This window comes from Galleria mellonella, unplaced genomic scaffold, assembly GCF_026898425.1.
Source record: "Galleria mellonella isolate WM207_F2 unplaced genomic scaffold, CSIRO_AGI_GalMel_v1 utg146, whole genome shotgun sequence".
NCBI classification, from domain to species: domain Eukaryota; kingdom Metazoa; phylum Arthropoda; class Insecta; order Lepidoptera; family Pyralidae; genus Galleria; species Galleria mellonella.
Genome location: NW_026441999.1, coordinates 1,644,153 through 1,670,833, shown reverse-complemented (window position 1 = coordinate 1,670,833; position 26,681 = coordinate 1,644,153). Strand labels below are relative to the sequence as shown.

The 26,681-nt window shown below is 37.9% G+C and overlaps 2 protein-coding genes across 6 annotated transcripts in view; one reads left to right on the top strand and one right to left on the bottom strand.

The window, feature by feature from the left end:
• The window catches only part of LOC113510540 (putative serine protease K12H4.7), a 56,900-nt gene extending 47,326 nt beyond the window's left edge, over positions 1–9,574 (top strand). For both annotated transcript variants that reach the window (XM_052891760.1, XM_052891761.1), the window contains exons 9-11: positions 2,520–2,652; positions 7,547–7,744; positions 7,943–9,574. In XM_052891760.1, coding sequence (XP_052747720.1) covers positions 2,520–2,652; positions 7,547–7,744; positions 7,943–8,102 — 491 coding nt within the window. In that variant the 3' untranslated portion in view covers positions 8,103–9,574. The remainder of the gene's footprint in view (positions 1–2,519; positions 2,653–7,546; positions 7,745–7,942) is intronic.
• LOC113523196 (rho guanine nucleotide exchange factor 11) overlaps positions 9,173–26,681 on the bottom strand; it is a 265,886-nt gene continuing 248,377 nt past the window's right edge. For 3 of the 4 annotated variants that reach the window (XM_052891758.1, XM_052891756.1, XM_052891759.1), the window contains 14 exons: positions 24,872–25,113; positions 22,567–22,751; positions 21,749–21,913; positions 21,009–21,159; positions 19,808–19,929; positions 19,600–19,713; positions 19,198–19,298; positions 17,714–17,924; positions 16,314–16,450; positions 15,418–15,807; positions 14,803–14,985; positions 13,868–14,047; positions 13,352–13,410; positions 9,173–12,819 (listed from right to left, as the gene is read on the bottom strand). In XM_052891758.1, the coding sequence (XP_052747718.1) occupies positions 12,796–12,819; positions 13,352–13,410; positions 13,868–14,047; positions 14,803–14,985; positions 15,418–15,807; positions 16,314–16,450; positions 17,714–17,924; positions 19,198–19,298; positions 19,600–19,713; positions 19,808–19,929; positions 21,009–21,159; positions 21,749–21,913; positions 22,567–22,751; positions 24,872–25,113 (2,264 nt within the window). In that variant the 3' untranslated portion in view covers positions 9,173–12,795. The remainder of the gene's footprint in view (positions 12,820–13,351; positions 13,411–13,867; positions 14,048–14,802; positions 14,986–15,417; positions 15,808–16,313; positions 16,451–17,713; positions 17,925–19,197; positions 19,299–19,599; positions 19,714–19,807; positions 19,930–21,008; positions 21,160–21,748; positions 21,914–22,566; positions 22,752–24,871; positions 25,114–26,681) is intronic. The other variant, XM_052891757.1, reaches the window with a different exon arrangement.

Sequence of the window (26,681 nt, the reverse complement as noted above, 5' to 3'; positions counted from 1 at the left end):
AATTTTCCAAATAGGTTTACTACTGATGGAGTTATATGGTAACAAACATAAAAGAAAAACAGACAACCGAATTGAAATTCTCCTACTTTTTAAAGTCGGTTAAAAAACTCTCTAGTCTTGTCTTTTGTAAATTGTACGCACACAAAACGATAATATTTTCAATTTTGTCAAATTTATAATGATTATGTACTCGAAAAATCTCCTCTGGGACTTGCAAAGTTCACAATTCGTTGTCGCTTCTTATATTTTGCATTTAAATCATTTCAATTGACGTCAACGAATGATTTATTAATGTGCAAACAATGAAAACCTTTGCATCTGATCTATTATTTTGGTATTGCGAGAACGAGCCGGCTTTACAACTCCCTATTATTTTGCATTACAAATGATTTACTTGTACTTCATATTTAAATTTAATATCATCTTAAAAGGAATATATTATAATATTTTATCGACCTACTTACTTTATTTGCAATTGACTTCAAAAAGAAGAAATTTCTCAATTCGCTTGTATTTTTTTTGAAGTTTATTACCTCATAACTCCGTCAGCTGTAAACCGATTTTGGAAATTTATTATTTTACGTGAAATAATATACTTACAGATTGGTTCTATAGAGAATTTATCGAAATCGGTTGAGTAGTTTAGTTTTTAGATCAAAATAACAGAAATTGTGTAAAATTTGTGTATTGCGAAATAAAGTCCAATACAATGTGTCTTTTTTTATACAACTTAGAATGGCAAACAAGCTGACGGCCCACCTGATGGAAAGGTGGTAACCGTCGCCTATAGACATGAGCAGTACCATGGACATAACAGAGTGTACTGTTTCGCACATGATACCCCCCATGCGTTGCCATTCCTGAGGACTCGGGTGTTATTCCTCTGTACCCAGTAAATTCACGGCAAACAACTAGTCTACAAACAACTTGTCGTTTGTCCGCGTGCGTGTGCTTATATATCCTACACAGTGGACCATATGCTCGGAGCTTCTTTACTTGACAGTATCCAAAATGAGGATATCCACAATAGAACCAAAGTGGCCGACATAGCCCGAAGGATAAGCAAGCTGAAGTGGCAATAAGCTAGTCACATAGCTCGAAGAACCGACAACCGAATCAAAAGTTCTTGAGCGGTAACCCCGTACGGGCAAACGCAGTGTACAACTTTTTTTTTAATGAATGATAATGGAATAGTGACCCCCGCCTGCGCTATCGGTATACGCTGGCGGGGCACCAGTGAGAGATGATATAGGATGACGCAGGTCAGTTAGCTCATCATGACAAATTCATCAATGAATCAATCACAATGGTTTCCAGGGGTAACCGCGAGGAGGTCGACCTGATAGGTTATATTGTTAGTAATGGGGTTACTAATCCCCATTCAGTGTAGAACTAAGTGGAGTGACAACCTCAAATGCATTGCAGGACGTCACTGGATACGGGTGGCTCAGGACCGTTCCTTATAACAGTCTATGGGGAAAGCTTATGTCCAGTAGTGGACAGATAATGGCTGAGATGATGATGATATGGGTTTATGAATGAAGTCAATTATTTTCTGAGCAAATTAATTCTCGTAATACGTTGATTATTAAAAAAAAAAAACAATATATTATAATTAGTTACACCTGCAAACGGGTATTTCGAATTTAAAGATTAAATTCAAATTGAAGCCAGTAGCGGTGCATTAGGACACGAATTCGAGAGGCGACGGTGAATAAGCCTATTGTATAAGATGCAGCGTGCATTTGCAATGTAGATTGCATGGTAATCTCGCTGAGAGGGATTATGCCGTGGATTTGCAATAGTACGGAGGGTATATATATATATATATATATATATATATATATATATATATATATATATATATATATATATATATATATATATATATATATATATATATATATATATATATACAGCCTAAATGGTCGCGTACAACGCGGTTTCAGAGATGCTTTCTCCCACGAACACTCAGGTTATGGAATGAGCTCCCTGCCGAGGTTTTCCCAAGAGACTACAGCATGGGGTTCTTCAAAAGGGGGTAAAGAGGTTTCTTCAGGGTCGGCAACGCGCGCGTAATACCCCTGGTATTGCAGGCGTTCATAGGCTACGGTAACCGCTTACCATCAGGTGGGCCGTATGCTTGTTTGCCACTTCAGTGGTATAAAAAAAATCTTACTCTTATTGGATTCAAAGCATGCCCATAAGTGAGACGCTTGGATTACATACATAGAGCATCGAGTCTCAAAAACGCCTTAACTTTTTGTCAGCTAATTATCAAATTAGCTGACTTGTTTTTTTTTTTATCAGTGTTCTATATACATACTTACGCACATAATGTATCCCGACATGTTATTAAATTTATTTATTTAATAAATAAAATTATATAGAAGGTATAAAGGAATTACTTATAACTATTTATCATGCAAAATTGTATGAAAAAGTTGTACAACTTTTCTCGAAGCATTTGTGTGGAAACACTCTATTTATATAGTCTAAGGTGAGACGTTTGTCCCCAGTGCGCCTGTGGACCTACCAGACCTGCGTGGAGTACGGATGGTACCAGACCACTACCAGCTCGCGCCAACCCTTCCTGTCGACTGTACCACTCGAGTACTTCCATCAGATGTGCAAGGACTTCTATTCAATCGAGTGAGTACAAAAACCACTTTGAAATATTAAATATAGCCTGTTGTAATAGAACTTACCACAGGGAGGCTGTACAAGTCGTTTGCTTGGGCACCTCTGTCTCACTCGTGTTTCTACCGTGAAGCAGTTGTGTTTGGATGGCTGTGTTTCAGTTTGAAGGTTGGGATATTGTGTGAATTTACAGGGTACAGAGGAATAACACCTGAGTCCTCAGGAATGGCAACGCATGAGGAGTATCCTGAGCGAAACAATATTCTCTATTGTGTCCATGGTACTGCTCATGTCTATAGGCGACGGTTACCACTTTCCATCACGTGGACCGTCAGCTTGTTTCCCATTCTAAGTTGCATAAAAAATAATAAAAAACTTAATGAAAATATGTTCATATTTTGCAATAATCATAGGAACACTATAATTATTTATTTATTTATTATAAAGCATTCATATACATCGCTGTGTGTGTTCCGGGTGGCCTATTCTAGGCAACCCTTTCTTATCCCGTGGGTGTCGTAAGAGGCGACTAAGGGAACATAATGGTCAAAGGATGGGCAGCAGCGTTAAAGTATTCCTAAAAGCCTAACTGCGGATGCCAATCCGCCTGCCAAGGAATGGCAACTACTAACAAAACTCTTTTAAAAAATTACAATTTAAAAATACTTGTAAACAAGTCTGTTTGAATATAGATATTTTGGAGGGAAAGGGATTGTTAGTAATGGAGACTGAGAATCCCATTGCTAGCAATATACCCAACCAGGTCGACCTCCTCGCGGTTCTCCCTGGAAACTATCATGGTTAATTCCTAATGAATTCATCATGATGGGCTAACTGGCCTGTTTTCATTCTCATCTAACACCCTTCACTGGTGCCCCGCCAGCGTATCCCGTTAGCACAGGCGGGGTTACCATACCATTTTCACCCATAAAAAAAAAATATAGATATTTTTAATTTGAATAACCTAAATAATAAAATATAACAATTTTAACGACCGGAACAATTATTTTATAGTATATCTAGACCAGTAATTTGATTTATTAATTAATATCCATTTATGTGCAATATTATGTAGGCACAAATAGGTATGTGTCATTCCGGAGTTTTGCTTGCGTAAAATCGATTACATGAATTAATTCACTGCAATTTACTTGAAGTTTTGCGGTTTTCAATTCGCACAAGTTTATTTTCGGCCGTTTTCAATTGTACTTTATAAATATATTCAAATATCGAATGTAAACAACTCGAAACTGTATTATTGACGTAAAGAAATTTAATTAAAGCCTACTTACTCATTTACCAGAGGGCGTTACTAGTTAATCGGTTAGTTTCTACAGAATTTTTTTTTATACAACTTAGAATGGCAAACAAGCTGACGGCCCACCTGATGGAAAGTGGTAACCGTCGCCTATAGACATGAGCAGTACCATGGACATAACAGAATATACTGTTTCGCCCATGATACCCCCTATGCGTTGCCATTCCTGAGGACTTAGGTGTTATTCCTCTGTACCCAGTAAATTCACGCCATATCCCACCCTTCAAACCAAAACACAGCCATGCAAAGACAACTGCTTTACGGTTGAAACACGAATGGGACAGAGGTACCCAAGCTATCGACTTTTGTACAAAGTCTCCCTCTGGTAAATCTTCTACATGAGTACCTTTTTAAATGGATGATTATAATAAAATGGTAACCCCGCCTACGTTAGCGGTATACGCTGGCGGGGCACCAATGATACACGATAGCATATAGATAGGAGACGATGAAAACAGGTCATTTAGCCCATCGTGACGAATTCCACTAGAATTAACCACGATAGTTTCCAGTGGGTCCCGCGTGGAAGTCGACCCGATAGGGTGTGTTGCTAGCAACGGATTCATTAGACCTCATTACAAATGAGACGCTAAGCATAGAAAAGAGAGTTCAATTTACAATATACATTACATCAGTGTTTTTCAATACTTTTCATGACGCAACCCCTTTATTATGTAAAAATATCTTGCGACCCCTTACCCTCCACGTTTTTGAATGTGTATGAATTTTATAATAGTATTATTATGAATACCGTACAGTTGTATTTATATTCATAGTTAGGTATCGGATAAAATAAAATAAATAATACATAATAAAGTATCTGAAACAGACATGTAATCGATGTCTGTTACAGATACATCATTATGTATTTATTATTGATTGATCGATGTATTTACGGAACTGTTGATTTTTCACTGCTTCGCGACCTTCCGCGACCCCCTTGTAAAGACTCGGGGACCCAAAAAGTTGCGACCCACATTTTGTAAAACACTGCATTACATTACCTCAATATTTATAACATGAATTATTTTTATTATTATTATTAATATTTATTCTTTATTGTACACAGAAAAAATTACAACATATAATATATATATATATATATAAAATAAAGATGTACAACAGGCGAGCTTAACTCTGTAAGAGTTCTCTTCCAGCAAACCCTGAGTGGAAAGGAGCATTAATTATTAGCGGGCAGTATGCGTACAATAATAGACGGAAACAGTATAGTTGTTTCTATTAAAAAAATATAAAATATGTTGACATATATAAGTAACTCATACAATTAAAATCAAAATAAATACATATCTGTATACGATAATACATATACATATAATATAAATATACATAAAATATCTCTTTACATACAAAATAGGTACATATACATACATAGGTACATATATATACATTTAATATTAATAATTATTTAATAACTAGTGTACTTACTTTATTTTTCTGGTCTGATCTTAAGATTTAATATGCTCTAATCGTTAAGCCATCACATTGTGTATAGATCTTACACATGAATCGTGCTATATGTATCGAATCAGAATAAATAAATTAATTATTCCAGTTCTGAAACCTCTTATTCACCGGTAGTAATTCATTACGTGATCTTAGTTAATTAATAACATATTTAATTGTAAAAACTCCAATATTACATTATTTTGTAAACAACAGCCTGACCACTTTTCTTGACGCACGTTAAATGAATCATTCTCTAATGATTTCCTGTAATTTTGCTGGTTACTGGTTTACGTTTCCGTTGTTAATATATTAAGATACACGTGATAGTGCTCATGGAAATAATATCATTGTTATATCAAGCTTCTTTAACGTTACCTCTCTTGAAACGCGTCGTATGATTGCAGATTTAATGTTTATTCATAAAATTCTCAATAATAAAATTCATTGTGCAGATTTACTGAGTTCAATCCGATTAACGGTACCTCTAAATTGTCCTCGACACCCTATAACTAGAACATTTAACTTACCGCGCTGCAGAACAAACCTAGGGCTGCATCAACCTCTGGCCAGGATTAGTGCGTCGTACAATGAAATTAATGCCAAATTACCTGAAATTGATATAGTGCATGATAATTCGAATTCCTACAGGAATAAATTGCTGAAACACTTTGTACAACAATAAAAAATAATAATAATTAACTCTAATTATCATAATATATATTTTTTCTAATATTTTTTAATTCAATTCACTCACAATCGTATTTTCAGATATTGCTCACGACTTAGGTTACATGTTTGTTTTTATTATTTACTTAATTTTCTCGCACTGTATAATTATGTTAAAGTGAATGCTGTGAATACCTATAACAGGCGTGTGCATTAATATTGTATTGTATTTAATGTTTGTTATACCTATACGTTATAATGCAATATGCTGTTGGTGTTCCTTAAATAAATAAATACCTTTCATGTTGATCTCCTTCAATTCCGTTGTGTTTTCTACTGACTTAAAAAAAGAGGTCCTCAAATCAAGTTGTATTTTTTTCAATGTTATTTTTTATACAACTTAGAATGGCAAACAAGCTGACGGTCCACCTGATGGTAAGTTTATTGGTAGACATGAGCAGTACCCTGGACATAACAGAGTATACCGTTTCGCCCATGATACCCCCCATGCGTTGCCATTTCTGAGGACTCAGGTATTATTCCTCTGTACCCTGTAAATTCACTGCCATATCCCACCCTTCAAACCGAAACACAGCCATGCAAACATGACTGCATCACGGTAGAAACACGAATGGGGCAAAGATGCCCAAGCAAATGACTTTTGTACAAAGTCTCCCTCTGGTGATGTTTGTAACCTCATGACTCCGTCATTTAAAAACTGAATTGTAAAATACTTTTTTATCTGGAAGTATATACTTTCAAATTGGTCCCATAGATGTTTTATCAAAATAGATTTATTAATTTACTTTTTAAATATAAATAGTTGGTTTTGCTACGATTAAAGTCGGTGTATGGTTATTTTCAACCAACTTAAAAAAAAGTTCTGAAATAGATTGTATTTTTCTTAAGTTTTGCCTCATATCTTTGTCAGTTCTAAACCGCTTTGGAAAATTATTTCTTTATCTGAAAGGATATACTTAAAGTTTGGTCTCATACAAATTTTATCAAAATCAGTTAATCATCAAACTCAGTTATTTTGATGTAAGAACTAAAGTTCTTACATCAAAATAACTGAGTTTTGTCACAATTGCCTAAAAAACCTATGTTTATCTTTGTATGCATGTATATCGTCATAGTCGTAGAATACCGACGGATCTATATATGTAATATTCGTCAGATCCGTCAGTATTCTACGACTATCACGATATGATAACACGAGTTCTGCTTTCTACAGGACAGGCTCAGTCTAGTGTAGGAATCAATGATAAATTCTGTGCTTATTCAAACATACTTTGTTAATTAAATATATCTTTATCTATCTTAATTGTTTTAGTTTATTTATAATTGTTTGTAATAAGTTTACTATTGTAATCTTTTGGAGGAAACAATAAAATGTATCTATCTATCTATTGCGTAAAACACAATGTTTTTTACTAATCAATGTTCATATTGCAGCTTCGATGAAGTCCGCCTACGGCAAGGTATTGTGAGGACCAACAACTTGTTCGCGGGTCTGACCCACCTACCCGACTACTCGGTGTCGGTGGCGGGTGGCCACGACCCGTGGTCACCGATGGGCCCCAACGTGACTCACGCGACCGCACTGGCGTCTGTGTACGTTGTTCCTGGAGTATCACACTGCAGAGCGATCACGTAAGTTTTAATTTATTATATCTGGCCTTTTGTTCTTTTATTGCTTCGCCCCTATAGTGGGCCTGAGGTCATCTCTCTTTTTCATATTAAGTTGGTATTGTATTGGGTTGCTCTTTTTTGTATAGTGCAATAAAAAAATAATTAATAGGAGATAGTTTTGTTTCATTCAATCCGGTAGGAGATGGTAATCTCTTACAGAGCGACAGGCAACAGCGATACTGAAGAACTGGAACGAGTGAAGCAAGCAGTGCTGAGTGATTTACACCTGTACATAACGGGGATCCCGCTCACCAAAGCAGCGAACGTGGCAGTACCACCACTAGTTTTAATCGTAGCTGTAACCTTCGCCATGATCTGAGCTGGTGTCAAGTAATAATTTTGTAGGGGAACCTTTTGTACCTAGGTCGGTTTTTGTCAAATTTTTTTCTGTAATTTGATGCATTGGACATAAACTAAATTTATATATTTTTCAAGATAAGTTACTTGATTACCTATTAGTAAAATAAATGGACAATTTATACTTGCATGTGTTTAATATTCGTAAATTTATTATTGTTTTAAAACATTTGAAAAATCAAAGAATCCATTGTATAATAAATGTTAAGTGACCAATAAAAAAATCATAGAAATAACAGACTTCAAAATATATTAAAAGTATTTTTTTGTCAAAAAACTTTTTTTTTTTTCTTAATAACACCATATACATGATTAATGGTGGTAAGCGGTTAACTTCACATTAGATAGTCTGCAGTGATGTACCGAATACCAAAGGCAAAATAATATAATAACACGGGAACATTTAAACAAGCTACGTGGCCTAGGTACACATAGTGGCAGGGCTCAACAGGTTCTCCTATAGTTTGTTACAATACAACTTAATGAAAATATAAATAAAAGTAACTGGTGATCCATTTCTACACTGTAAGCCAGTGTATTAGGTAGCTGGAGGCCAATTCTCGTGCATTCGAATGAATCACAAAATCGAGAAATAGTTCGAATTCGAACATTTCTCGAGCGAAAATCAAGACATGTCATGTCAATTCTAGATATGTCGATTCCGAGATTTCTCGAGGGAAGGCCGATCGAGATATTTCGAGTGATCGTGAGCATTCGAGACGGATAATGTCGATTCGAACCACGAGAAATATCATTATTATTGTTTTGTTTTTTAATGCAAACCCAAGTAGGTAAGTATCAAATATTTTTATTATTTTTCGACGAATATTTCTTTGAAAGATAGATAGCTAAATAATTTATTTGCATTACTTACAGCACACAAACAACAATAGACATAGATGCACAGCGAAAAAAAGATGAAAAAAAATAATATACAAAAAATAAAAAAAGTAAAAAATAAGTTAAAAATTTTTCCCTTCATGGAAAAAATTTTGTCTATTTAATTTTCCAAAATGAAATAAAAGACACAAATGTATTTGTATAACGGTACTTTATTGATACCACTAACTATTACAATTGTCATATGCCGTGTTAAAGCGATACGGAAGCGATGGAATATGCCGGGGGTCACAGCGGCGTACGAGCGGCGGGGGTCGTGGCTCCCCGCGACTAACATCGACGACATTTGCACACCACATTCGCGTCTAGTGACGTCCAAAACATTAGTACTACATATTGGTGGTTTCCAATTCTGTTAGTTACTGTATACATAATACATCAAACATTATTTCATAATTGTCACATATGTATATATGTATGTACAAATTCCATCAAATCCATTATATAAAACGCCAATTTTTATCAAAGCTCGTGTAATTAATATGTTTATAAATATTATATATATATATATATATATATATATATATATATATATATATATATATATATATATATAAAGGAAAATGGATGGGTTTCATTTGGTCTTAAACTAGCCTAAGGTACAAAACATATGTTTTACAATATACATATATATATATGCAATGTTGTATATATTTATATAAAACGCTGGCTCTATTACAGTGGCGTTAAAATATAGGTACACGTTGTTCGCTTGCGATACAAGCTGTTTAAAATATATATATTTCTCCCTGTTTATATGTTGTACACAGGCATTGTATTTTTTATACACAATAAATGTAACGTACAATTTAATAACACTCACTTATATTACTACAAAATGGTATTGAGTATCAATCACTACATAGTATAAAACAAAGTCGCATCCCGTCTGTCCGTCCCTATGTATGCTTAGATCTTTAAAACAACGCAACAGATTTTTATGCGGTTTTTTTAATAGAGCGAATCAAAAGAAAGATTTATATGTATAATACATGCATAATATAATAGAGGAACACTGATAATTTTAGATGTTTCTAATGGGATGCTATGTAATGTGCACCCGTGCGAAGCCAGGGCGGGTCGCTAGTATATATAATATTGTTACTCTTTATTTTATACGTTTGGATACCAAAACAGTTTATCACGTACCTTATTTACAGCAATTTTCTCTTTACAAACTATTAAAGAAAATTAGTCACTTTTATTCCACAAATAAAAGAAGAAATCTTTTAAAAAAGATATTTGTCGAATTTTATTATTCACAGAAATGTAGATAAAATAAACTCGTTAAATATTACATACATTGATAAATGCCTCTGACTACCCCATTTGGCATTACAGTTCTTAATTTTTTTTTTAAATAAATAATCCAACTTCTCTATATATGTATGAGTGTTCAATTTATACATAAACTTATGCATGTTTTTTTATAATATATATTTCAAACTTTCTACTTTTATCGTGTAATAAAAATATGCATTGAGGCACTGTTATTTATTGCTTTTATATGTATATGCATACACATTTAATAAATAGTATACATAGAGGACGATTTAGGTATTTATATAACTAAATAATTATATATTATTTGTTGATATATAATAATAATAAAATTAGGGAATTACAAATGATAGCTTCAAAGGATGCCTGTATACATTTATTGAATAAATTAAACAGCTTATATGCAATCACTTTAGCTTTACTAAATATGGCATTATACAAGGTACTACGGTCTTAGGGCACTTGTGTATATCTATACAACTTTTACTGTTCACTTAAACCTATATCGACATTATAAGCGATTTATCGCGTAAATATAGATATTACGTAATGAGAAATATACATGTTGAGGTCACGAGAATATTCTCGTCACACAAATCTCGGTGTACGACAGATTATTATAAATAATATAAGCGATATTCTCGTAGAAATGGGGATTACGTGATGAGAAATATACAATGGAGAAATTTATGAGAAATTTCTCGTCATTACAATCTCGAAGTACGATAATTACAATATAAGCGATTTATCGCAGAAATGCATATATTACGTAATGGAATATACAATGCGATTTTGCATGAGAAATTTCTCGTCACGATAATTTTATACGAGAAATTAAATGTAAAATTACTGTACACGATTAACAAATTAATTTTATGTTTTGTTTATTGTTTGAAATGGAAAGCTAATATACCACCTAACAGTAAGTGGTAACCGTCCCTATAGACATGAACATTACTTTTAATAATAACGAGTGTTAAACAAGCTTACGTCTCGCCAGATGGTAAACGAAACTTATAAATACTTGTAGCTAGAGGCATCACTGGCACGTTGCCAACTCTTGCGACATGAAGATCTTATATCTTAGTGCCTAGTAACTTCACTGCCATATCTCACCCTTCAAACCGATGTACAGGATATTATACTGTCTATCGTGTCGTAAAAAAATAAATGAAAAAAAAACATGAGTTGCCAATTGTCAATTAGAGCATTTTAGACAATAATGTGCTATTCTTGTCAATTTATAAGTCCTAAATAGTAGTTATTTTTGCTGCTAACATGGCAATAATAGTGTTATCTCTCATTTTATTAAGCGTTAATAAATATAAATAATTCGAGTCATTGACTCTTTATTTAATTTAATACACAGCAGTTTTTTCACTTGTGCATCTTTGGTAAACAATCTTGACTATGTATGACTTTAAAAAAGCTTTTACTTAATCTTAAAGCAACTCATTGTTTTGACCCACGTTTTTCTGTAAAAAAAATAAATTTAATTTTACTAGTAGAATATTTCATTAAATGTAAATTAATTTTATTTTAATTAGTTTTTACAAGAAGATTATTTACCAAATATATGAAGTGAAAAATAAAATAATGACAAATAATATACAATAGATCGTTCGATATACGATTTCGGAATGAATGTATTTAAGTAACAAGTTTGATAAATCGGGAAAGATTCAAGCGGTAGGTTCGAATCCCGATCACGAATGATACATCAATTTCTACGTTAACTTTTAATATGTCATTTTCAAATTATTTTGAACTAATTAACCAAATTACGATCGAATACCGTTCTGAGATTACAATTAATCATTAAATATAGTTTTTTTTTCCCCCCAATATATTGTCAATGTAATACTTTAATCAAATACATATTTATAAATTACAAAGTTATCAATTAACATTACAATATATTGTTTTATACACAAAAAAAAATATATTTTATTCAACATATAACGAGACGTCTCATCTAAAACATACATTTATTTACACCAAACATAACTTAGAATCCTTTTGGAAAATGTTATAATATACAAGACAGAGAGAGAAAGAGAGTGAGGAAAAAAAACCTCACTTATTCTGTAACAAACAAAAAAAGATCACATAATGTAAATCTTAATTATGGAATAATAATAGATTACCTCTAATTTTAGTTTCGTACTTACAATCAACAGAAAATACACGTAGAAAAAAAAAAAACAAAATTACAAAATATACAAGTTGATATTCGATTATGGTAAACAAAACGATGACATTATGAAAACATTCAAAAATAAATGCTAAACCGATCCTGATGAAGCTCTTAATTCGTGTAAGCTATAGACCGTCACGTTGCGTGTACGATTAGTTCCATTTTCGTCCGCAATATGGCGGCGGCGGCGCCCTGTGTCTCGGGCTGGCCACGTGTTATGTTTAAAATGTCATCGGCATGGTAATCAGTTCAGTTATGCTTAATCCTCGAAATGTGATCACCCCCCATTGCTAGGTTGGTCCTGCAAAGAAGACAATAGAAATATATATTTTTAGTTTTTTTTTTTTTTATACAACTTAGAATGGCAAACAAGCTGACGGCCCACCTGATGGAAAGTGATAACCGACGCCTATAGACATGAGCAGTGCCATGGACATAACAGAGTATACTGTTTCGCCCATGATACCCCTCATGCGTTGCCATTCCTAAGAACTCGGGTGTTATTCCTCCGTACCCTGTAAATTCACGCCATATCCCACCCTTCAAACCGAAACACAGCCATGCAAACACAACTGCTTCACGGTTGAAACACGAATGGGACAGAGGTACACAAGCAATCGACTTTTGTACAAAGTACAAAGTCTATTTTACAAGATTAGTTTTTATCAATAGAAACAATTACTATTTCTAATACTGTTGTAATCTTATGGAGGAAACAATAAAGAGTATCTATCTATCTATTTAATAGCAAATAGCACAATGTTAGTCACTCTGGCACCGTGATTATTATTTGAAATCTTATTAAAATTGTTAAATAAATATCTTGTAAGTACCTGTATCGACTGGTCCGCGGTAGACTTCGCCAACGAGATCTCTTCGGGTATTTGACAATCTGTAATACAAATTAAATTAAATATTCAGAAATAAACCTATATAAATAGTCATGTTGGCCTCGGCATAGAATAGGCCATCCCTTCCTTTCCCATAGGTGTCGTAAGACGTCTTAAAACATAACGAAAAGCCAAACTGCGATTGCCAACCCGCTGACGCTGCCGCCGATCCCTCGACCATATGTTCCCTTAGTCGCCTCTTACGACACCCACGGGAAAGAAGGGGTGACACAGCGGGGCGAGTAGGTGTAACGCAGTGTAGGACCGCCCGCTAGATGGAGTAATTCCCTGAAATGCATTGCAAGGAGTCAGTAAATGCAGGTGACTCAGGACCGTTTTTTATGGCAGTCAATGGAGAATTCTCATATCCAGCAGTACGCGTGATAATGATGAAAAGAGAAACCACTCCATTGAGCTGCAACGCTTCGTTACATGTTGCGACACGTGATTTGTACGTACCGAGCGTGCGTGCCCGCAGGCGGTCGTTCTCTTCCCGCAACGCTGCAAGCTGCGCTCGCAACATGCGGCGCTCGCGGTCGCGCGCGGGCAGCACGCCCAGCACGCGGCCCAGTGTACCGCTCAGTGCTCCTAGGCCGCCCGCCAGCCGAGCCGCCGCCGCCGCCGTACACGCCGTGCCCTCTGACCAGACACAGATATAAATTAGCTTCACAATTTTGTCTTGACAAAATAAATACGTTCGAAATATTTATTTAATATTCTATTTCATTACCTTATATAATATGGAATTTATTTAATCGTAAGCATAATTTAATTAAAGAAATTATGAGCGCCATTTTATCTAAATTCTGCGTGTTTTACCATAGTGTAAGTCGCCCGCTGCGATCTGACCTTACCCCCTCTCAAGTACGCTTCAGCACAGAACCCAAACACTTTTTTTCCGCGCTAAACGTAACTACACACATACACATTGTCACGTGTACAGACGTTACTCGTTTCTGTAGTTGTGACAGGCACGGATCGTGGCATTTTTATTTATGACATCTCGGGGGTGTGTTTCTACTCTCCTAGTACTTTGTCGGTGTTACAATATATTTTGTATCAGAGAGAAAAATAACCGATGCATAGTTCTGATCTCCTAATACTTTTTTTTATTACTAAGAGAAACTCAAGCACCAGGTTCTTAGCTTTGTAATCTTCTCTTGCATTATTCTGCTCTCCTACTTTTTATTGGTGAAAATTCTGATCTTTCTACACAGTTTTGTTCTGTTCTCCTAGTTACTTTGTTTTTATTATTAGTAAAAAACGCGACAGCCCTGTACTACTCTCCTAGTACATTATTAACTTTACAACATTCTTTTGTTAGAGAAAAAATTAAAATGACCGAATTGAAAAGCCCCATCTTTTTTTAAATTACTTGAAACAAATATACTAACCCATTTCCCCTTCGGGGTCATCCTCGAGCACCTCCATGGAGCCGTCCAGTTCGGTGAGCATATCGAACGACAAGTCCTTGTCCAGACTCTCAATTATGCTCATAGACTCGGTTATTTTGAATTCACTGTCATCTTGTTTCTCTTCTATCTTGTCCGACTTTTCCGAAGGTGGTTCGATGTTCTCTGTTGAAATTAAAATTAATTAATTGATGGCCTTGGTGGACTAGCAGCTTAATACACCGATTTACTTTTTGATGGTCGTAGATTCGGTCCCTGCGTTATACAAATACAGTGTGGTCCCGGCATAGGATGGACCACATCTTATTTATTTAAAGGTCGAAGTGTGGACAGAAGCGTTCCTCTTAAAACATTACCAAACTCCTAACTGCGGATGCCAATTCGCCTGTCAAGCGTGGAAACTACTGGCAAACTCCCCCTCCCCCACCCCCCCCCCACATTAAAATCGGTGACCTAATTGCTTAACACACAAAAATACAAACGACTCGGAAATTCCTTTCTAAATGTTTCGCAAAAATTATAGATATATCTTTGCAAATCTCAAACTGAAATAATTCGAAACAATATTTAAGAATGAAAAGAACATGGAGAACAAACCTTCGCTACGAATAGTGGATGTACGCGCGAGAGGTCGCCTCGGGCCCGAGTGTCCGGGTTGTCCGGGTTGTCCGGGCGGCGGCGGGCGGCAGGCGTCGCAGGTGCCGCGGCGCGACCTCGCCGCCACGGCGGCCGCCTCGCTGACGTTCATCATGCGCGTGAGCTGCATCGTGAGCCGGTGCAGCTGCGCGTGCGCCGCTAGCAGCAGCTGGTGCACGTCCTCGCCCTCCTGCACAGCGCCCGCAGGGTCCACCTCCCCCTGGGCGTCGGCCGCGGCCAGATCTGCCAGCTGGGCGAACTGCTGCGAGGGTACGCCCAGCAGCGCACCCACGACGCCGCTCTTGGCCCGTAACGCCCGCGCGATCACATCGTCTAGCCGCCGCAAGCTCTCTGCGATCGATTACGTTCACTTAGTATATTATAAATTATAGAGAAACAAGTGACTAAAGAATGATCCGGCTCGAAGGACCAAAGCGATGTACGATTGGAAAAATACTGCTGAATGAAAACTTATAGCTACTATAAGAAGCATTGTGTTTGCATGTCCGTGTCCGTTTGAAGTGTGGGATATGGCAGTGAATTTACAGGGTACAACAAAGGAATATCACCTGAGTCCTTAGGAATGGCAACATATGGGAGGTATTATGAATGACACAGTACGCTTTATGTCCATGCTACTGCTCATGCCTACAGGCGACGGTTACCACTTTCCATCAGGTGGGCCGCCAGCTCGTTTGCTATTCTAAGTTGCATAAAAAAATACCATGTTAGAAGAATCAGTAGACATGATGATTACCATCATGATGATTTAGTTCCTTGTGCCTATAAAAAAGAACGGCTAACCAGATTTCGACCAAACTCTATAAGGATGTAGATGAAGTGAAAAGCAGACAAACCTTGATGCGTGCATACAGCGCGAGCGGTGCTAGCGGCGCGGGCGGCGGGCGCGCGCACGGTGACGGCGGCGCCACACTCGAGAGGTCGCGGGCTGCCGCAGTGCGTGCTGATGCGGCCCACCGTCGGCCGCCGGGGGCTGCCGCAGTACATTTTTTTTTAATAGTTCAAAGATCTTCAAGAAAACATTGAAATCTCACTTTTTATCTGTGATTTTCAATAGGCTGTAATAACTTGGAGAAAAATCATCGTAGAGACATTTCAAAAAAAGCAAATTGTAGCTCCAAGAGTCTAGTTTTTGAGTATAAACAAAAAAAAAAATCATTTCAATTTTTTTCCGGTAATTTTGAAAAAACCACTAACAAAAAAATAAAAAAAATATTGTTGTTTTTTTTTACATCTATGGTCTTTAATTTTTTTTTTTACATAATCATCATGTGGACCAGACAACTCGTTTATTCAGCTTCAAATCCCTTTTTCTTTAATTCTCGATACGTTAATTTTTCAACAAGATATCGGACTTTAAATGAAAAAAGATAATTTTGTCTTTGATTAACAATATCTCTGCAACTAATGATCGCACAGAAAGTTGAAGGTGGGTTTCGGAAACTTGGATAAATTTCCTACAAGAATAAACGATTGTTTTTAGAAAAAAAAATTTTTTTCCTCCTGACATGTTTTTCAAAATGCAACAAAAATAGTGCTTTTGATGGTTTTTTGCAAAATAAACCGCTAAATCGCTCGTATTGAGGAAACCCCTAATGTTAAGTGTGCCTTTTACAGTTCAATATACCCACAAAAACCCCACAAAGTTTCAATTTAATCCATTCAGCCGTTTCTTTGTTTTACTCGATCAAATTTTTGATAAAATTTGGGATCACATTTGTCGTATCAAAAAAGCTCATAATCTTTAAAAAATGAAAAAACTTTACACTAGCCTGCTATGAATTGAGAAAAATAGCAACTGATATTGTATCTTTCATCCTCTTTTTACTAATTATATTTGCATAAGAAGAAAGGAGGCAACCACATAGATTTACAGTTTTTATAGGGCCCAATATAAAACACCCTTATAAATAAATATATAACTTAAAAAAAAATCTGAAGTCTTTTTTAATCTTAATGATAATACTTGAATATAGGGGGGAAAGGGATTGTTAGTAATAGAGTCTATTAACCCATTGCTAGCAATGCAGCCTCTATCAGGTCGACATCCACGTGGTTCCTCCTGGAAACCGTCGTGATTAATTCTAGTGGAATTCGTCACGATGGGCTAACTGACCTACCTTTTCATCCTCAACTGTTTTCCATCACTGGTGCTCCGCCAGCGTATCCCGATAGCACAGACGGGGTTACCATTCTATTATCACCCATTAAAAAAAATACTTGAATACAAACTTACATATGTTTCTCTTCTCTATCAGCGACCTCTCCCTCTTTATCGCTGGACCTGCGATCTTCCCTCTCAGTCTTCTTATCCTCCTTCTCCCTCTCTACTGAGGAGCGCTCCATGGATGCTCTGTCTCGCTCACTCTCGGAGGGTTCGTCGGCCGGCGTGGTGGACGTCGACTTCTCGGATGCATCGGACGGGTTCCGTGACACGTTTATGCCTGCTTATAAATAATTTAAGTATTTTATAAATTATTTGTAAACGTCAGGGGTGTCTAGCGTTCGGCCGAACGGGAGCGGGAGAGTGCCCCCACCGCTGCCGTCATGCGCCGCCACCGAGCCAGACGAAGGAGAACTGCCTCTTCCCCCCCCCCCCCCCCACTAGGGTCGGGGTGTTGCCTTGAGGGAGGCACACCCTACATATGACCCTAGGAGGTGCGCGCACGTATCCGTGCCCTCCTGTGATGGTAGGGTGGGAGGGACATTCCCCACCCTAACTAAGAGAGGAGGCCTGCCCTACACCACCTACAGGGCGGGCCGTCGCGTTGGATACTCGGTAGTCGTACAAACGGGAACCCGGGATCCAACATAAGCGCCTCGAGGTACGTCGTGTGGTTTTTAGTGGGTACGGATCCCACAACCTAGCTGCCCTCCCTTCGGCAGATGGGACGGTCTTTCCGAAGATTTTCCACACGGAAAAAAAAAGGGGGTGTCTAGCGTCAGGGGTGTCTTTCTCTAGAAATCTGTCCTCGGCCTCCTAAGCCGCTGCTGTCCTTTTCCCAACTGTCGTGTCCCCCCCCCCTTTCCTTTCCCAAATAAGTCCCTAATTCCTCTTATTTCCCAATTTTCTTTACGCGTTCCCAACGTTCCCTTCATTTTCCCCTGAATCCGTCCCTCCATACCGTAGGTGATGGAAACCACCAAAAAATGGATTCCCAAAGAAGGTTGACGTCAGGCAGGCGGCCGGTCGTAAAGTTAAAAGCCAAATCTTTTTGCAATATGGATAAAAAAACATATTACGCTGACTCCAAATAATAATTGGGAAAAGGGTAGGAAGATGATGATTTATAAGTGTGTATGGATTTTAAAATATATTTTATTTATTCAATAAAAAAATTGTGACATCATAACGATAAAAACCAAATCCGTAAAGCAGTTGTTTTCAAGGGAAGACCATTTTCAAGGGAAATAAAGCTACTTGCAAAACCTCAAAAAATTTGGCATTTTTTTTATCCCTTAATTTTTTCCTTTAGTGTAGTATATATAATTCGTCTGATTGTATTTTCTATTTATTTGTTGATTGTATTTTTCTATTAAATTCCATTAATCGTTTATAAATTTGGGAGGGAGACTTTGTACAAAAGTCAATTGCTTGGGTACCTCTGTCCCATTCGTGTTTCTACCGTAAAGCAGCTGTGTTTGCATGGCTGTGTTTCGGTTTGAAAATAAATAATAATAAATAATGTGCGTTTATGAAACATTTAATAATAAAAATACCTGAATCGTCGTTGGAGCGACTCGCCTGGTGCGACGGCGTTATGTTAGGTTTCGTCTCGGCCAATTTAGCCAGCGGTGATTCTTGGATGTGCTTCACCCACCTGTAACACAAATATGATTATAACTATACATATATAAAACCATTTAACACATTAGTTTGAGAACAATCTGAAATATTATTGGTTAAAAAAATCATCTTTGAAATCTTTTTTTTTTATATACACACCTGAGTCTTCAGGGATGGCAACGCATGGGGGGTATCATGGGCGAAACAGTATACTCTGTTATGTCCATGACACTGCTCATGTTTATAGGCGACGGTTACCACTTTCCATCAGGTGGGCCGTCAGCTTTTTTGCCATTCTAAGTTGTATAAAAAATTTAAAAAAAAAATCAACTCACGTGGCGTAGTCCGTGAGATTGTTGGCGGAGAGCTCGTGCATCTGCACCCCGTTGATATTCATCAGGAAGAATGTATTGCGGACCGCGGCGTTCGGCCGGAATAGAACTTTGTCCCTGTTAGAACAGAATTCAAATTTTATTATATAGATACTCGTAGATAGATATCGGTTTTTGACTTGTGTGCGGGAGACAATCTTTAATTAATTACCATTTGATGAGCGGTGACAGCAACCCCGGCTGGCTCGGGTCGGCTCGCACTTGTATCGGCTTGAGGACGAACTTGTCGCCCTCCCGCTGCAGCAACACCAAGCTGTCCTCCAGCATCAGAGCCTGGGGTGACAGCGGACATCATCAGTAACGAAATGCAAGGATAATACCACAATCAATTTTACCAGAGGGAGACTTTGTACAAGTTTGTACAAGAGTCGTTTGCTTGGGCACCTTTGTCCTATTCGTGTTTCTACCGTGAAGCAGTTGTGTTTGCATGGCTGTATTTCGGTTCGATGGGTAGGATATGGCATTGAATTTACAGGATACAGAGGAATAACACTTGAGCCATCAGGAATGGCAACGCACGGGGGGTATCGTGGGCGAAACAGTATATTCTGTTATGTTTTTGGTACTGCTCATGTCTATAGGCGACAGTTATCATCAGGTGGATCATACACTTTCCATCAGGTGGACCGTCAGCTTGTTTGTCATTCTAAGTTGTATAAAAAAAAAACTTTTTATGGATTAATGCTGATTTTCCACATCGACATATCGTCATCATCAGCCTACTACAGTCCACTGCTGGACATAGACCTTTACTAAGATCCACCACTAAATGTGATTTTGACCTTTTCGTTACCAGTTTTGTTTTATTTAATTACTACATCGATATATATGGTGTTCGTATTTTAACAATATTTTATTAAAAATATAAACAAGCGTAGCCATATCATATTATGTGTTCTAATATAGTACCCACTTTCATTCATCCCCTTTTTTTAGTTTGCTTTAAAGATGAAGAAAGGAGTAGCAGAAAATAGATTACATTAATTTTCTGAGAGGTGAGGTGGTTTTTTTAAATGGGTGAAAATGGAATGGTAAACCCCGCCCATGCTATCGGTATACATCGGCGAGGCACCAGTGTAAGATGATAGGTGAAAATGACTGCAGGTCAGTTGGTCCACCATGATGAATTAGATAAGAATTAACCATGATGGTTTTCAGGGGGAACCGTATGCAGGTCGTCCTAAGAGGGTATATTGCTAGCGATGGGGCAATTAGACCTCATTACTAACAATTCCTTTCCCCCGGGTGGTGTGGTGTGGTGTGGTGTGGTGTGGTGTGGTGTGGTGTGGTGTGGTGCGGTGCGGTGTGGCGTGCAGGCAGTGTGTCGGGCCGGCGGGCCGGCGGGTACGTACGAGCACGGCGATCTTCTTGTTGGTGTCGCTGCGGATGGCCAGCTCGCCCTCGAGCCGCAGGCGGCGCGCGGCCAGCTCGAGGCGGCGCAGCTCGTCCCACTCGGCGCCGGCCGGCGCGCGCACCTCCAGCTTGCTCTGGATGCTGCGCAGCCTGCCCACGCGCGGACACGCGGACACGCGGACACGCGGACATTACACATCAAAAGTGAACATAGGCCTTCCCCTATTGGGGACACTTTGCCTTAGTTGACAGACACGCTTGACAAATAAATTCACAACCACAGTTAGGTTTTAGTGACATTTCAAAAGAGACGCTGCTGCTCATCCCTTAACCATTAAGTTCCCTTAGTCGCCTCTTACGATCCCACGGAAAACGAAAGGGCGACTCATTTTATACCGAGACCACGTAGCAAGTCACCTTTGCTCACTTTATTTCTGATATTTGTAACTGTTACTGTACTTCTGAGTGCAATAAAAAATATACCATCATATCTATTTGCAATTCTACGACAACTAAACTACTTTTACTTATTCGCTATTCTCGTAACCTCTACAATAATTCTCATCATATTTCCAACCATTTTCATCACATCTGCAATCATTCTCATAAAGTCTCTAATAATTCTCGTCAATCTGCAACCATTCTCGTCACATTTACAATTATTCTCGTAACGTCTGCTACTATTCTCGTCATATTTACAACCATTCTCATAACATCTACGATTGTTCTCGTCACTTACCTATGTTCATTTTCCGCTGTGTGTATCGCCGTATCAACAGTATGCAACACGTCTTTGGCTGTGTCTAATGCACGTCGGAGGCGCGCAATGTCTTCTTCGTTGTCATCGTCACTCTCGCCCACTGTCTTCAACACTCCCTCCAGGAGTAACTGATATTTTGTTAACCTGAAAAGAAACAATGAATTAGTAAAGGTAAGATCAGATTCAATATTCACTAGATGTCATTAAATTTATTGAAATAGTTGTTACAATTATACGAATTGACAATTTAAAAAAAAAAAAATTAAAATCCTCAATTTAACAATATATTCTACCGTAATTTTTACAGATGTATGCGGATTTCTAGTATAGTAATCCAAAATTCTGTGTATTTTTCGACTTATTCAGTAGTGAAACACGACCTTAATATGATGATAATTATTTCGATTTCACCTTGTTAAGTAAAATAAGATATAACATATAAAAACAGTTTCAGAATGTATTTATCGGAAATGGTCCTTCGAGCCGGATGACCCTATTGGATAGGTATATTTCCTACTTAGCTATATTCGTATTTATTTATTTATTTATTCTTTATTGCACAATAAAAGTGTGTTCAAATAGCGAGCTTAATGCCATATGGCATTCTCTACCAGCTATCCATTAGGTAAAAACAGAAAGCGTATGATGGACAGATGTGGTGAAAAATATGTGAAAATTTCTGTCGTTATATATTTACAAGTAGCTATGTCATCATTCAAACTATTGAGTGGCATCTCCAAAACTGCAACCGTCTATACGTCAGAGCGTATATTCGCTGTGCATAAACAATATCTTACCTCTGCCAAACGCAAGCGAGCAAATCTCTCAATTGCAGTCTACCGCACAGTGGTAACTGTTCGCGGTTGGATAGGAACTGATGTAGCTCCTTGTTCTTCCTCCGGCGTTCACGGAGCGACTCCAACGCTAGGCGCTGCCCGCGACAGAATCGCGCCAGGCACGCGGAGTAACCCGACTCACCCAGCTGGAAAGAGAAAAGAAAAATATTTTTAAGAAACTTTATTTATTTAAACTTTAAAGCACAGTAAAATTCTATGTACATTTGGTGGACTTAACACCGGACGATGTTCTCTACCATTGGACAAACCGAAAATTCGTAGGCGATGCATTTTTGAATAGAGACAAAAAAATAAAGCAATACTTGATAAATTCATATAATATAAACATACACATAATATATTAAATAAATAAATAAATACATACAATAAATACATACATACATTAATAAATACATATTACTATACGAGGTCTGTCCGGAAAGTTCGTATAAAAGTGTTCTGGAATGCGAGAAAGAGGAGTGGGGAGGCCAGGTAAGCGCAGGACCCCTTCCTTATGTCCCTAACAATGCTTCAGTTCTGGTCTGACCGCCGTGCGGTGCGAACTGGCTTGTCACGCCATCTGTGAAGTTACCTCTTAACGAAACCCCGTCGGCATGGAGCCCGCTTCCGTTGAAGAGCAGCGCGTCGTAATCAAGTTTCTCTCGAAACTCGGCAAGAATGGCCGTGAAATTTTTGCCGATCTAATTCGATAAGACATCCGGGGAACCACGAACAAAAAAATCAAGAAAATCCCGCTCAAATGTCAAGACAATGTTGATTGTTTTTTTCGATGTTCGGGGGATTGTCCATCAAGAATTCGTCCCTCCAGGCCAGACAGTTGATGGAAAATTCTACGTCGATGTGCTCAGACGCCTCAAAGCTCGTGTGGCACGAGTTCGTCCAGAATTGGCGCGAGAGGGGCGTTGGATTCTTCACCACGACAATGCCCCTGCCCACACCTCTCTTGTTGTCCGTGAGTTTTTGAGTAAAAATTCCATTACGGTGACCGAACACCCCCCTATTCGCCGGATTTGGCCCCGTGTGACTTCTTCTTGTTCCCAAAAACCAAATTGGTACTTCGGGGGCGGCATTTGGGGGACATAAATGAGATAAAAAAAGCTACGACGGGGCAGCTGAGAAACCTACAACCAGAGGACTTTCAAGGAGCCTTCTCACAGTGGAAACGGCGTTGGCACAAGTGCATTATGTCACAGGGGGAGTACTTTGAAGGGGATAAAATTGATTTACCTGAATAATTGTAAAATAAAATTTTTAAAAAACTTTTATACGTACTTTCCGGACAAACCTCGTATAAAACAATTAAACAACTGCAATAGAAGAGCAATTAGTAACATTTTATGTACAAAGACAACCCCCGTAGATCAGTGATTAACATATTCCATTCTGGTGATGCTGGGTTCTTAATTGGGTGAAAATGGAACGGTTACCCCGCCTACGCTATCGATATACGCTGGCGGGGCCACCAGTGAGGGATGATAAGTGAGGATGAAGGCAGGTCAGTTGACCCATCGTGAAGAATTCGCCAAGAATGAAACCACGATGGTTTCCAGGGGGAACCGCGTGGAGATCGACCTGATAGGCTGTATTGCCAGCAATGGGTCAGCTAGACCCTATATTGCTAGCAATGGGGCTGTTGGAACCCATTACTAACAATCCCTTTCCCCCCTGTGATCCCGGGTTTGATTATTGACTTGGAACGACGGTGCACGACCACTTTGTTATCCTACAGAATGCTTAAAAGCGTCTCCATACAAGCGTAATACATTTTGCTCTTTTTTTTATACAACTTAGAATAACAAACAAGCTAACGGCCCACCTGATGGAAAGTGGTAACCGTCGCCTATAGACATGAGCAGTACCATGGACATAACAGAGTATACTGTTTCGCCCATGATACCTCCCCATGCGTTGCCATTCCTGAGGACTCAGGTGTTATTCCTTTGTACCCAGTAAATTCACGCCATATCCCACCCTTCAAACCGAAACACAGCCATGCAAACACAACTGCTTCACGGGTGAAACACGAATGGGACAGAGGTACCCAAGCAATCGACTTTTGTACAAAATCTCCCTCTGGTGCTTACTGCTCAGATGGGGTGTAATCAGTTTGAGTAGTCGCTACAAACGCTTTCGCTTTTTTTTTTTATAAAATGTAAAATATTTGCATGCCTACATTTCTTAAGGTAATTAGACAAGTGTCAAAATAATAGCAGGTGGCTTTAGTAATAATTGTAGTATAACTGACTGTGTTGAGCATGGCGTCGGCGAGCGGGCGGATGGGCACGAGGTGGTGCGGCGCGTCGGCCCGCAGCGCGCGCAGGTCGGCGTAGAGGCGCGCGTGGCGCTCGCGCACGCCGGGCAGGTTGGGGAACAGCGCGCGCAGCTCGTCCGCCGCCAGCAGCGCCGGCTGCGCCTCCAGCGGCCGCAGGAACACGCCGCCCAGCACCTTCAGCCAGCGCACGTGCGACCCCTCCGACACTATCAGCTCTGCCGCGACACATTCATTCATTTATTTCTTATATACGTACACCAAACAAACATTTCACTTAAATAACATCGTTAATTAGATACAATCTCTGTTTAAGAAATATAATATAAATTATACATGTGACATATAACAAAACAACATAATAATGAAGACTACACGATTATATAATAACATTACTATTTTACTTTGACATTAGAATAAAAAGAAAAACATATAAAAAAAAAAAACAAAATGAATGCAGCGGTGTTTGTGAAAACGATCTAACTCAGCATTTATTTCATTTATTTACTAGCTGACCCGGCGAACTTTGTTCCTTCTAACAGTTGATTCTTTAATTTTTTAGTTTATTTTTTTATTATAATACCTATTTCATTTCATTTTACTGGCCCAGTGGTGGCATGCGCGTGAGCTGCGCGCGGTACTGGACAGTACTTGGACATTGCAACATTATTTTTCTAAAATAAAATATTTTTTCTAAAATAAACGTAGCCTAAGGTACTCTTTATTACATCAGCTACCTGCCAATGAGAGTCCCGTCAAAATCAATCTAGCCATTTCAGGAATTAGCCGGAACAAACAGACAAACAAAAATTGTAAAAAAAATTATGTATGTACCGTATCTATATTCATATACGTGTAGTAAAAAAACGATTATTTCAATATTACAAACAGACACTCTAATTTTATTTATATGTATAGATTTAACTCTTTATTGCACCACAAACAAAAACATCGCGTGTAATGTCCATTGTTCACTTCATGCATTATCATCATCATCATCATCATATCAGCCGTTAACTGTCCACTGTTGAACATAGGCCTCCACCAGAAGGGGCGCTTATCAGTAGTTGCCACGGTTAGCAGCAGACGAGTTGACAACCACATTTAATATTTTGGCCATGTTTTAAGAGTAACGCTGCTGCCCATCCCTGTTGCATTATCATCACTAAGGACTAATGTGAAACCTTATTTATCTACCCAACATACATATCTATTTGCATACGAATCAAATTCGAATTGAAACATCAGCGATACCAATATTTAAATGACGCGCGAATTCCATAATTGGCAGAATGTTAAAATGGTTCATGGCACTAAATATGGGAACCGGACGTCACTACCACTAGAGTTCATAGCAAACGATTTGAGAAAACCATAGATAATGGAGTTTGACTGTGTATGTTTTTGTTTTTGTAATGACTGAATAATAAGAATCATTTCGTCTCTAAAACAAATTTACAATTTTCCAAAATTAACAATTTCTTTTTTATATACTGTAATATATTTTTTTTAAACTACTGAGGTGGCAAACAAGCATACGGCCCACCTGATGGTAAGCGGTTACCGTAGCCGTATTTATTTTACTTTAATACACCTAGATAGTGTAAGTGGCGGACTTAACACCATATGACATTATCTACCAGTCGACCGTAGACAGCAATAAGAGAAAATATAATTAACGGTACAACATAATAAAATAGACGATATTAAATTAAAAAGATATATATATATAAGCAATAATATATTCTAGTAATTGATATTAAAAAATATTTTTAATGTCAAGATA